Here is a 14681-nt window from a genome sequence, read left to right as displayed (position 1 = left end):
TGGTAGCTCAGAAAAGGCCATAATAAGACCACCTAGTGTTAACAAGAATGTTATTATGCCATGGCCAAACGTAAACAGCCATTCATTAGACCGAAAGAATTTATTCGAAGAACAACATAAAGACCCTGAGGTTCTTCAGCTCAACCAGCGGGCTCAACCACAGGAGGAAGCAGACAAAGTGGCCGAATGCTATTACCATCAGGACGGCATTTTAATGAGGAAGTGGAGGCCTCCGGATGCTACCCCAGAGGAGGAATGGAGAGTGGTATACCAAGTGGTGGTGCCTAAAGTTTATAGGCAAGAAATTATTGGTCTTGCCCATGACACCCCCTTGGCTGGACACTTAGGTATAAGGAAGACTTGCCTTAAGATCTTGCAGCATTTCTACTGGCCCAGACTTCGAAATGATGTCGCAGAATACTGCAAATCATGCCATATATGCCAGGTTGTTGGTAAGCCTAACCAGAAAATACCACCAGCACCACTTCTGCCTATTCCAGCCTTTGACGAACCTTTCAGCAGAGTTCTAATTGACTGCGTTGGACCTTTACCAAAGACCAAAACTGGAAATGCGTATTTATTGACAATCATGTGTACATCCACACGCTTTCCTGAGGCTATTCCGCTAAGAAATATCAAGACACCTACTATTGTCAAAGCTCTTATCAAATTTTTCACGTTAGTAGGACTTCCTATGTCTATACAGTCCGACCAGGGATCAAATTTCATGTCAGGTCTATTTCAGCAAGTCGTGTACCAGTTAGGGATTGCTCAGTATAGATCAAGTGCGTACCATCCGGAATCTCAAGGTGCCTTAGAACGTTTTCATCAAACATTGAAGAACATGATTAGAACTTTTGTCTTCAATTTGACAGAGACTGGGATGATGGAGTTCACTTTCTACTTTTTGCAGTTCGAGAGGCTGTTCAAGAATCCCTTGGATTTAGTCCCTTTGAATTGGTATTTGGCCATACTGTAAGGGGACCGTTAAAATTGATTAAGGAAAAATGGCTAACTGAACATACTGACCTGAATCTTTTAGACTATGTATCTAGATTAAAAGAAAAATTGTATACTGCTTGTCAAATTGCTCAGAAAAACTTAAAAAATGTACAGAACAAGATGAAAATATGGTATGATAAAGATGCCAGGAACAGAGTTTTTGAGCCTGGTGATAGGGTACTTGTATTTTTGCCAGTCCCTGGACATCCTTTACAGGCTAAATATTGTGGTCCTTATACAATAGAGAGTAAAATCAATGATTTGAATTATATTGTAAAAACTCCAGGTCGGCGCAAACAAAATAGAGTGTGTCATATTAATATGTTAAAACCATACTTTGAGCGTACTAATGAATGTGAGAGTAAACCAGTTGCCACTTTAGGCATGGTTAAATTTGAGAACAATCATGACAAACCAGATGCAATTGAACCACCTTTTAGTTCTAAAACTATGGAAGAGACGGTTAGATTGAAAAATTCAGAAATTCTGTCAAATTAAGACTCAAAACTTGCACATCTGTCTTTTGATCGTAGAGAAGAAATAAAAACTTTGGTATTTTCTTTTAAAAATCTTTTTCCAGATGTGCCAAACAAAACCACTGCTGTTTGTCATGATGTTGATGTAGGAGATGCTTCTCCAATTAAGCAACATCCTTATCGTCTTAATCCACTCAAACTTGAAGCTATGAGAAAAGAAATTAAATATATGCTTGACAATGATATTATTGAGCCGAGTAATAGTGAATGGAGCTCTCCTTGTCTCCTTGTGCCAAAACCAGATAAAACTTTTCGTTTCGTGACTGATTTCAGAAAAGTAAATTCAGTCTCAAAATCTGATTCCTATCCGATTCCAAGGATAGACGATTGTATTGACAACATTGGTCAAGCAAAATTTGTAAGCAAATTTGATTTGTTGAAAGGTTATTGGCAAGTTCCATTGACACAGAGAGCTCGTGAAATATCAGCTTTTGTTACACCAGATGGCTTATTTCAATATACTGTAATGCCATTTGGCATGAAAAGTGCACCAGCTACATTTCAAAGAATGATCAATAATGTTATAAAAGATTTAAACTGTTGTTATGCTTATATTGATGATCTAATTGTATGTAGTGATGGCTGGGAACAGCATTTAACACATTTGTATGATACTTTTGATAGATTGTCACAATCAAATTTGACTGTTAATCTTGGTAAAAGTGAATTTTGTCGGGCCACTGTTGATTATTTAGGGCATACAGTTGGCCAAGGTCAAGTGAAACCTATTATGGCTAAAGTGGAAGCTATTTCCAAATTTCCTCCTCCTACAAATAGAAAACAACTTATGAGATATTTAGGCATGATTGGATTTTACAGAAAATTTTGTTCAAATTTTGCTACTGTGGTTCAACCATTGACTCATCTTTTACGAAAAGATTCTAAATTTATCTGGAGTGAAAATTGTCAAAACGCTTTTGAAAGTAGCAAATCACTTTTAATTAATAGTCCAGTTCTGATTACTCCAGACTTTGAAAAACAATTTAAACTTGCCGTTGATGCAAGCGATGTAGGAATTGGAGCTGTTTTATATCAAGAGACAGATGATAATGTTGAGAAACCTATATCATATTTTTCTAAGAAATTAGATAAACATCAGAAAAATTATTCAACTATTGAAAAAGAGTGTTTTGCAATGTTGTCAGCACTTCAACATTTTGATGTATATTTGAATCCCACTGTATATCCTATTCTTGTTTGTACTGATCATAATCCTCTCACCTTCATACATAAAATGAGAAACAAGAATCAGAGGTTGACTAGGTGGAGTTTGTTGTTACAGGAATATGATGTAATTGTAAAACATATTAAGGGTAAAGATAATGTAATAGCAGATGCTTTATCTAGAGCTTATTAAAACACTTTGTATATACTATGTACTTTTGTTCATATTATTCATGATAAGTTTTTGTTACACTAAAACTTCTTTTATGGGGGGAGGTGTTATGATATTGTAATTATTGTATTTATTTATGTTGGCCTAATTTGTGTTGTGTGGCCTGATAGTTGTTTACAGAATAATCTTAGAACTGTGCAGTTTAGAAATCACTGGAACAATTACAGAATGATTGGAACTTTCCAGAATGATCCCTATAAAAGATGCGTAATTTAAACTTCTACTTTATTCCAGAAACTTCCGTTATAGTTTCTAGAACTTTCCATTTATAGAATGTTCTAGAGTTTTCCGTCTCAACTATATATATATACAGACACTAAAGTAAAACACTCACTCTTGGATTTGGACTTAGACATCGATAGACATTAATATTCATAGCCTTTGGATTGACACTTTTATTCTACAAACAACATCATACTGGATTGTGACCGTAATATTCAGATTGGATTCCGAAAGATATCCGGATACAGATAAAGATAAAAGATCAATGGACTCATATTTTGACAGTTAAGTTGATAGTAAAATTTGTGTAATACTTCTTGTAAACTTTTGTATAATAAATATTGTTAAATTTTATTATTGATTTGTGTCTTTTGTTGGCTACAATTAAAAGGCGATTTCTGGCCGTAACACTGACAACTGTCACCGATCGATCAGTAAATTAAATTTATGCACGGATCAGACGGATACGTATATATTTAAAATTCTTATGTAAACCGAACTCCACAGTGTTTACAATCGATGAACGCGGACCTCTACGAAGACACCTTAATTTTTCACGTTATAATTTGTAATAAAATTAGTTGCAATACAAAAGTAAAAATAGTTTAACAGAATAAAATGCTTAGAGCGTTAAATTGTTTGTGTTGATTAATATTTTCGTATCAAATATTATAAACATCAGAGACATATGATACATAATTGTATTATATGACTCTGTTAACATGAACATATTTCTACGAAAATGGTTATTGTTGACCGCCATTGGATTTTTTAACTTTTAATAGTTTCGAATAGGTTGTTTTTTCATGAAATTAAAGGAATGTTAAAGAAATGATATTAAAAGTTTGTTCCCATTGTTTAGAATTACCAAATTTAATATTCTTTTTATCAAATATTGTACTATTTTATTTGAAATCAGTTATTTTTACCATCTTGAGACAAGTCTTCTAATTAGAATTGAGATATAATGATAATTAAAATACTTAAACTTTTATTTTTGTGGAATAAGAATGCAGTTATTGATTTATTTTGATACAAATTATTAACCGTCATATGATTTCAGTACTTTTTGTTCATCAGGATTGGCTGTTCTTCATAAAATTTGCTTACTTTTAGGAAAAAGATGTAGAATTTTTGTACGCCTTTCCTAAAATGCAAATATTGTTTCATTTTACTGAAAATTATTGACCGCCATTGGATTTTTATACTTTTTATAGTTGAGAATAGCTTTTTTTTCATAAAATTAAAATAATATCAGAAAAATCATACTAAAATTTTGTTTGCATTGTTTAAAATGATCTAAATTATTCTTCTTTTTATCAAAAATGATACTATTTTATTTGAAATCAGTTATTTTACCATCTTGAGACAAATCTGCTAATTAGAATTGAGATGTAATGAGACTTAAAATAGTTAAAATAAATGATTGCATTACTTTTTGTCCATCAGGATTGGTTGTTCTTCATAAATTATGTTTACTTTAAGGAGAGGGATATTATTTTTTTGTACGCGTTGCCTAAAATGCAAATATTTCTTCATTTTACTGAAAATTATTGACCGCCATTGGATTTTGTACTTTTTATAGTTTAAAATAGTTTTTTTGTTCATAAAATCAAAGGAATGTCAGAGAAATCATACTAAAATTTTGTTCGCATTGTTTAAGATAATCAAAATTCTTCTTCTTTTTATCAAAAATGATACTATTTTATTTGAAATCAGTTATTTTTACCATCTTGAGACAAGTCTTCTAATCAGAATTCAGATATAATGAGAATTAAAATACTTAAACTTTTATTTTTGTGGAAAAAGGATGTAGTTATTGATTTATTTTGATACAAATTATTAACCGTCATATGATTTCAGTACTTTTTGTACATCATGATTGGCTGTTCTTCATAAAATATGCTTACTTTTAGCAAAAAGATATAAAATTTTTGTACGCGTTTCCTAAAATGCAAATATTGTTTCATTTTACTGAAAATTATTGACCGCCATTGGATTTTTATACTTTTTATAGTTGAGAATAGTTTTTTTTCATAAAATTAAAATAATATCAGAAAAATCATACTAAAATTTTGTTCGCATTGTTTAAAATAATCAAAATTATTTTTCTTTTTATCAAAAATGATATTATTTTATTTGAAATCAGTTATTTTTACCATTTTGAGACAAGTCTCCTAATGAGAATCGAGATATAATGAGAATTAAAATACTTAAACTTTTGTTTTTGTGGGATAAGAATGTAGATATTGATTTATTTTGATACAAATTATTAACCGTCATATGATTTCAGTACTTTTTGTACATCAGGATTGGCTGTTCTTCATAAAATATGCTTACTTTTAGCAAAAAGATGTAGAATTTTTGTACGCGTTTCCTAAAATGCAAATATTGTTTCAATTTACTGAAAATTATTGACCGCCATTGGATTTTTGTACTTTTTATCGTTGAGAATAGTTTGTTTTTCATAAAATTAAAATAATATCAGAAAAATCTTCATAAATTATGTTTACTTTAAGGAAAGAGATATTATTTTTTTGTACGTGTTGGCAAAAATGCAAATATTTCTTTTCATATTGGAAAATATTGTAATTTCAATTGCAATCAGTTGTTATAAATGATTTTCATATGTTTTTTTGTAGAAAATGTGAATTATTCAAGAATAAATCTGCTTATTTTTTTCTTTTTAAGGAATATATTTATGTTTACCAACATTGGTTTTTTGTACTTTTTATTGTTTGGGAGTAGAGACTGTTATCTTTTTTATTAAAAAAAGACTATCAGAAAAATATAATGTAATGTTGTTTGCATTGTTTAAAACTATTTCTATTTCTTGTTAAAAAATACAGCAGTTATTTTTGTAATTTGTTATTTTAAATGCTTCGATTGTGACGAAAATATAGAAAGTCCGTGATTATGATAAGTTTTTTTTAAGAATTTTATGATGATAAGGATACAAAAATTTAAAATATTGAAAAAAAAATAGACTACATTTTTCAATAACTGATTTTTTCATTTTGTTTTTCCCGAGAATATTTGGAAAATAATGAAATAAAAATCGCGATGTAGACACCGTTTTAGAACTCGCCGGTTTTCAAAATATATAACCTAAATAAAACGAAAAAGACCATTCTTTAAAGATGATATTTTAATTTAGGTTTTATCTGTACATTTCTTTTCATTTCAATTCATAAAACTTTGCTAAATAATTAATAAACAAAATGTATCATTGAACGTTCGATTTTCAAGAGTCGCCATTTTAATTAGATTAAACGAAACTAAGATTCCGTAATTTGTATTAGTTTATCATGTGACGTATAAAAGTTCAATCCGTCATCAAGGTCGATCGGTACTATCCGTCCGATCAGTCCGATCAGTCAATTACTTTTACTATAAGTCTGACGGATTGCTGACGTGAGTTTGACGCGAACTTGACTGATCGGTGACTGATCGGTGACCGCTGACTGATCGCTGAAATAGTAACGCCTAAGGTTGCAAGTACTGTATCAATACCGGAAATCTGACTTTTATCGAAAAAACCTTTTTTTATGAGAATTAAAAGATGAAAAGTTATACAGTTTAGGTTATTAAAGATAAAATTGGTATAATCCTGCATGCAGTTGTAGTTCTGTGACTTCTATTAAAGTATTCTCAGATTCGAGATTATTCAATATATTCTCTAGATCATATCAGTAGTCAAACCTTCATGGAGATCTTTCCATGTCTTGATTTGGACAATGGTTGTTTTATTTCGTTGGACACTTAAATTCGTGGATTAAGTCATCCACGAAAACCACGAAAAGTGGTACCCCACGAATAAAAGTACTTTCACAGTAGCACAAAGAGGCTAAAGATTTTGCATTCATAATATTCCAAATAGATGATTAAGATGAAACTTTCTTCAATTACATATTTAGTACAACATAGCATGATATCCCATACACATATTGATAGCATTTGTACAAATTTTATTCATTTGACAAATGAGATTACTAATTACTGTTAAGATTTGATAGTTTAATTATAAGTAGAAAAAAAATTGAAAATTAAAAACAATAGCGGAATTGTACATAGTTTCATCAATGCCATGCAATAAAACAACACAAAAATATTAAAAAGTACAAACTGGAGACAAGGTCTGCATAACTAATTTAAAAAATTGAACCACTTGGACAATTTTATTTAATATTTTCTATTAATCTTAGTGAAAAAATAAATAAAAACTGATGTACAATAAAACTGTGTACAAAATAAATCTAAAAACTACTCTGATGTACAGCATACTCACAAGAAATGTTATAAGATGTCATTTGCTGTGCAGAAGTATTAACAAATGTATTACATATGATAATTTTGTTTTATTAATAAACAGATTTGGAATGAAAAATGCACAACTATACATAACTTATTTTCAAAATTTTCAGAGTATCTGCAATAATGAGATATTGAAAATGAAATCCATATACCACTCTTCATTAATATCATATATAGGTGACTGAGATGTTGAGATTTAAATATGAAATTCATATTACATTTCTTTACTTTTTCAGATAAAGGTGGCACGAACTCAACTTAAATCAGTTTACATGAATTTGATAAGCAAAACTTACTATCACAGAGATTAGAGGCATTTTTCAGATACCCTGCATTACAGACACAATCGTAAGAACCAACTGAATTTTGACAAGTTGAATCAGGAATGCTGTCACAAGTTGTTGCATCATCGCATTCATTTACATCCATGTCACAGATGGTTCCCGTCCATTCAGTTTTACAAGTACAACCACCATTAACATTGTTACAATCCATTGTATTGGCAGCAATACAAGTACAGGCCTGAGAACAGCTATCTCCAAAGTTTGCACTGCCACATTCTGAAAAAAAAAATTATAACATGTATAATGAAAGTGGTAAAGTGGAGTTATGTGAACAGACAAACAGGACAGGAAATAAAATTACCAGTTCACTATGATCTAAAATTATATAATAGCTTACATGCTGCTTTTAATCCAATTTGCATGAAACAAAGTGAATTTTTAGCTAAAGCACAAAGTTATGTGAAACGAAAATATTTCAATCATCTTGGACAAAAATAACCCTTCATTACAATTACACATTTTATCAACCAAAATTTTGTACAGTTCAACTAAAAAATATTCAAAAGCTTTCAATTGTGATATTTTATTTCTATAACTATACATATGGTTTTTCTCAGTAGTTCAAATACAGGGCCATCAATAATAGCTACTTGAAAATATCTGCCTACCTTGGCAACTTCCATCAGCTATTTTCTGGTATCCAGTAACACAATTGCATTCATGGGTACCATTTAAATTGTTACATTCAGAATTAGATGTAGTGTTACATATATAGGAAGTAACTGTACACTCATCAACATCCACAGAACAGGTGGTTCCTTTCCAACCAGTTTTACATGTACAATTACCATCAACATTATGACAGGAATCTGTATTGGTAACAACACAGCTACAGGTCTGTGCACAGTCTTTACCAAATGTGTTAGAACCACATACTGGAAATGAAATGATTTAGGTTAGGAATAAACAAGAATGTGTCCCCAGTACATGGATGCCCCATCCGCACTATCATGTTCCTCGCCCGTAAAAATGGGGTAAAATATCTAATTTGGCATTCAAATTTAGAAAGATCATATCATAAAATACATGTGTACTAAGTTTCAAGTTGATTGGACTTCAACTTCATCAAAAACTACCTCGACCAAAAACTTTAACTTGTAGCGGGACAGACTAACGGACAAACGAACGGACAAACGAAGGGATGACAGACCAGAATACATTATGCCCATTAATGGGGCATAAAAGTTAATATGTTATTATCCTCTAATCGGATGTTATGGATTGGGAGGTTTTCATTTCAGTATTTATTTTAAAAATTTTTAGGCCATTTTTCTATATTCTTTGTTTTTTACCATGACTCTCTATTCTATAAACCTAATCCAGATCCTCTTATCTCAAAGATTATATACTGTCTTCCTGTCAATTTCAGAAATAAATAAATATATATAATCAAACATTTGAAGGTAATTGTAAAGTTGAAAAGTACAAAACAGTTATAGATGAGCCTCCTCTTTTGATTATGTGGCTGTTTTATAGTGATTTTTTGATTACCAGACAAAATATTTCATGAATATTTGATTATTTGATAAACTAGAACTGCATTTTTGATTATTTGATTATCTTGTTTAGATAACCAATTAATGACTATGTGATTATATTGGCAAAACATTTGTGATTAAGTGATTACTTGGATACCCCCATAAGGCCTCATAGATAAAAAGACAATTTCTGAAAACTAACCTTGACAAACATCTTTAGAGTTAAAATAACCCTCATCACAGACACAAACATATGATCCATTGGTGTTTTCACACATTGAATTAGCCTGACATATTGTTGTGTTACATTCATTGATATCTGTTTCACAGTTGTCTCCCATCCAGCCAGTTTTACAATTACAACTTCCATCTGTTTTGTTACAAGAATTGATGTTTTCTGTCACACATGTACAGTTTTCAACACAGTTCTGTCCCCATTCTCCTTCAGCACAAGCTTTTGAAATAAAATATTGAATTTAGTTTAGTATAGATCAACACCATAGAATTTGCTGTATTTTAATTTCACACAGACATATACACATATATATATATAAAAATCAATATTTTGTTAATGAATATTCAACTACATGTATTACTTTAATGTAAAGAAAAAAATAATTAATGTATACTTAATACACAATTAATGTTTAAATACTTTTATTTGTCCATTTCTTAACATGCTTCCTACATTGTGATTATTAATTTAGAATTGTTTAAACCAGAAAAAACGAAACATTTCCCTCCACACAATAATATACCAACCTGTACAACTTTGTTTATCGCTGTCCAGTTTTGTACCACTTTTGGTACAGGAGCATTCGTACCCTGGTGTTTCATCAGTACACATATCAGCACATGGTTTGCTTGTCTTACACTCATCAATGTCTGAAATATTTAATAAATATACCTGTCTTTAATTTTAAAAGTGATCTATAAAGATAACGTTTTAGAAATTACTGGTAAAATACACTTTTTCGGATTTTGATAAATTATTATTATTTTTTCTTTGATCTTTGTCTATAGTCATAACAATTATATATACTGATGAAGAGATTTATTGTGATTTATGCATTTCTGGATTTTATTGAAATCAAGACTCTTTCACATTCATTATTAGAGTTCCTTCATGTCTTGCAAAATTCATGACTTATCCCTGTTAACATTTTTTGAGAATTGTGCAGCATTTTTAGAATGAATGTATAGAAATTTTAATAAGGTGTTTGGCCTGTTGAAGACTGTGTGTTGCCCTCTAGATATCTGCTTGTTATTTTTGTCATGGAGTTGCTGTCTTCTTAAAATATATCCCATTTCTTCTTTTATTCATAATGATTATTCTTATTTATTATTATAATTGTAATTATTTATTATTTATAAACAAAATGATGGATCAAGTTTTAACAATAATGTAAAATTATCAGAAATATCCATAAAGCACATTTTATAAAACTTAACTGTTTCAAATCACTAATCATGGAATATATAAAACAAGAATATGTCCATAGTACACGGATGCCCAACTCGCACTATCATTTTCTATGTTCAGTGGACTGTGAAATTAGGGTAAACACTCTAATTTGGTATTTAAATTAAAAGATTATATTCATAGGGAACATTTTAACTGAATTTCAAGTTGATTGGACTTCAACTTCACTACTTTGACCAAAAAAAATTTAACCTGAAGAGGGACAGACGGACGAATGAACGAACGGATGCACAGACCAGAAATTATAATGCACCCTCTACTATGGTAGGTGGAGCATAGAAACCTACTTTGACAGATTTCAGTTATATTATCCGCCATCATTGTTAGAGTGTATCCTGTTGGACATGTACAGTATTGTTGTCCATCAGATTTGACAGCACACGTTCCTGGCGCGGTACAATTGAAATTGGTACATTCGGTCTGAACTGTGAATTAAATAATAAATACATATAATATTACAATGCATACACACATTTATTGTAATCTTTTACTAGATTTATTCATACATGATTGGTGCATTAAAATTTAAAAGCCCTTTTTGATTTTTTGATAAATGCAATTATTACAAATCTTATAATATTTTACTGGTATCAAGAATAAAGGTAAAATTTATTCAAAACAGTAAAATTTATTCAAAACACAAATCTGATAGTTAAATCAAATTTCTATCTTTTAACAACCAACATGAAATACTTTTAATAAAACAAAAGATAATATGAAATGGGAGTTTATTCTAATTTCGAACTAGGATTATATGAAATGGGAGTTTATTCTAATTTCCAAATAAGATTATATGAAATGGGAGTTTATTCCAATTTTCAACTAGGACTATATGAAATGGGAGTTTATTCTTATTTCCAACTAGGATTATATGAAATGGGATTTTAATTTAATTTGCAACTATGTAGTTAACTAAGTGGAGCAGGAATTCAGGATTTTTGGCAAAACAACTTACTGTTGCATGTCCTCTGGTCTGTTGGGCTGAGTATGTATCCATCATTACAAGAACATTTATAACTTCCTGGAGTATTAAGACAGTTCTGGTCACACTTGTTCAAAGTTGTGTCACATTCATTGATATCTACAAAATAAGATTTCTCATTATTCATCTAAACAAAGTTCATTAAAACATGACTGAATTTAAGTTTTTTCTATATATTTTGGCAGCCATTTCACAGTTGCAACTCATTATATTTCTTTCTTTAACTCAATTACTCTTTTGTGTTGATCGTTTTAAGCATCCAATATAAACAATTTCAAAATTTTATCTATTTCAATTTTTTTAACTTTATCTGCTAGTATATCACGTTGTCATTTGATTCAAAAAGAGGTGACAGCAACTAAAATATATATACAACTTTTTAATTTACAATTTCAGAATCAAAAAGACTATGTTCCCCCTTAAGGAAAATAATGTCAAGTCATTGGTTGATTTTTTCTTTTGGTTCAAAGCATTGATAGCAAATCACACAACTTTGCTGAATATCTCCTAGTAGAATAGACATATTTACACTTGTATGCAAATGTGTCCGTCATTACGTAAAATTACACAGGTCTCTGTAAACTTTGACTTCATAATTAAAAACTGGTTGTTGCTTGACATTGAAAGTTTATTCAGTGCAGATTTACTAAGGTCATTCGGTGACAAAATACAGCTTAATACCAAAATTGTAAATACATTTATTATTACACAGAATGCCTATATTAAAGATTATGATAGCAGGTACTGATGTGGAATTTTCCAACAAAATACTAAATAATCAATATTACCTTGACATTTGTCATTAGCATCTTTTGTAAAGCCAGTTCTACAACTACATGTATAGCTTCCGTCTGTATTAGTACATAACTGATCACATGGATTGTTATCACACTCATTTATATCTGGAAAAAAAAATAATCAGGTTTTACTTAAAACCCCTCCAGCCATTAAAAAGAAAAGAAATTATTCTGGAATTTCAAACAAGATTCAATTTCTTCTACTTTTGCATGTTTAAAAAATCCAAGTCTCTGTGCCAAAAAAAATAAATGAACATGATGACATGTCACAAATAAATTAACCTTTTATTTAATGTATTTTAGAATAACTTAATTTTGGATGTAACATGTCTTCTGATTGGCTGACGTTATTTTGTTATCAGCCCATATACATAATTTAGTCATGTGACCGTGACGTCATCAACGTTTTTTCATGGTTTTCTACGGTTTGAAATGGAATTGAGAATTGAATTATAAGAAATGACTGTAATATTGTTTTCTGTCTATTCAAAATAACATAAAAAATGTGGAGCACACTGTTAAATAAGCCGCTACACGCGTTATTCAGTGTGCACCAATTTTTTTTATGTTATTTCGTCATAGACAGAAAAAATATTACAGTCATTCCTTAAATGTAGTAAAAACTTGATTGACAAAGTATTACTTGATGTTTTATGGTTTGATATTATTTGGTTCTATTTAAGTATATTTAACTTTATTGTTATTGTAAAAGACCTTTTTGTGGGGTTCAAATCTAACAGTATAGGAAAAAGCAATTTAATAATAGTACTGAAATAAAAATCATGGGTTTTTGTTCATTTACCAGTACAAGTTCCTGTGACATTCTGATAACCAGTCACACACTGGCAGACAAATGAGCCAGGTGTGTTGACACATCTTTGGTTGGAGGATGTATCACATGGGTTGACTCCACCATTACACTCATTAATATCAGCATCACACAGTGTCCCCCGCCATCCTGATTTACACACACACCCAGTAATTCTGTCACACCTCTCTGCTCCAACGCCACAGTTACATGTATTATTACAGTTGTCACCCCAGTGAAACTGATCACAATCTGAAATGTACATAAACATTATGTCACCGATAAGTAAAAATATATATTCTTTAATTCAATTTGTCCATTTTTAGTTCAACTTTGATGACTTAATTCAATGTTCTGCCAATTGATCAATTGTATTAATACTGTACAAACAGCAGTTATTCATATCTTATTCAAATAAAAAAAAATGAAAAAATAAAAAAATAAAAATTACGATTTAACTTTACTAAGGTCAGTGTATATCTGCGTCCATTCGTTTTTCGTTTTGAAATATCAAAAACAAAAAACAAAAAACGAAAGTGTTTTCATTTTTCGTTTTTGATTTCTTAAAAACCAAAACGAAAAACGAAAGTGTTTTCATTTTCGTTTTTGATTTCTTAAAAACCAAAACGAAAAACGAAAGTGTTTTCATTTTTCGTTTTTTATTTCTTAAAAACCAAAATGAAAAACAAAAGTGTTTTCGTTTTTCGTTTTTGATTTCACAAACAAAAAACGAAAAACAAAAGTATTTTCATTTTTCAATTTTGATTTCTCAAAAACTAAAATTGATTTCACAAAAACAAAAAACGAAAAACGAAAGTGTATTTATGTTATCTTTCCAACACAGTTTAATTGTCATTCAAAAAATGACAATGTTGTCATTTGTCATTCATTTAAAGGTTGTTAAAGTATACATGCACAGCGGTTGACAGATCAATACTACTTTAATCGAAGATAATGTCGACGGATGCAAAAGTCTTTAGCAATCGGAACAATATGGGCGCGTGAACTTTATCACTTTTAGGTTTAGAAAGGTCGATCCAAGATTATTAGAATTGATGACCAAGATCCATCTGCCAGTATTTTACGAACTACGAGGACGATAATGTATTTTGCTTGATCAAATTTTTAAAATTTCCGCAATTTCACAATTCAAACCGGGATATTAAATTGGTTTGTCATTAGGAGCCTATAAGGTATTAATTTTGCTTATTTGTGAAGCCTATAAGGTGATATTAACTAGAGGTCGTTGATGGGGGATTATGGAATTGAGAATAGTGGACAAAAAATATAAATAATAGAGACAATGGACCAAGAAATAA

The 14681-nt window shown here is 30.2% G+C and overlaps 1 protein-coding gene across 1 annotated transcript in view; it reads right to left on the bottom strand.

Moving 5' to 3' along the window:
- LOC139510829 (uncharacterized) overlaps nucleotides 1-14681 on the bottom strand; it is a 193618-nt gene that overhangs the window by 31739 nt on the left and 147198 nt on the right. The window contains exons 62-64 of the mRNA XM_071297365.1: nucleotides 13357-13614; nucleotides 12546-12659; nucleotides 11731-11856 (exon numbers count right to left, since the gene is read on the bottom strand). Coding sequence (XP_071153466.1) covers nucleotides 11731-11856; nucleotides 12546-12659; nucleotides 13357-13614 — 498 coding nt within the window. The remainder of the gene's footprint in view (nucleotides 1-11730; nucleotides 11857-12545; nucleotides 12660-13356; nucleotides 13615-14681) is intronic.

The sequence above is a fragment of the Mytilus edulis genome, chromosome 2, assembly GCF_963676685.1.
Source record: "Mytilus edulis chromosome 2, xbMytEdul2.2, whole genome shotgun sequence".
Taxonomy (NCBI): Eukaryota; Metazoa; Mollusca; class Bivalvia; order Mytilida; family Mytilidae; genus Mytilus; species Mytilus edulis.
Note: the sequence above shows the minus strand (reverse complement) of the source record. Positions and strands in the feature narration are given on the sequence as shown.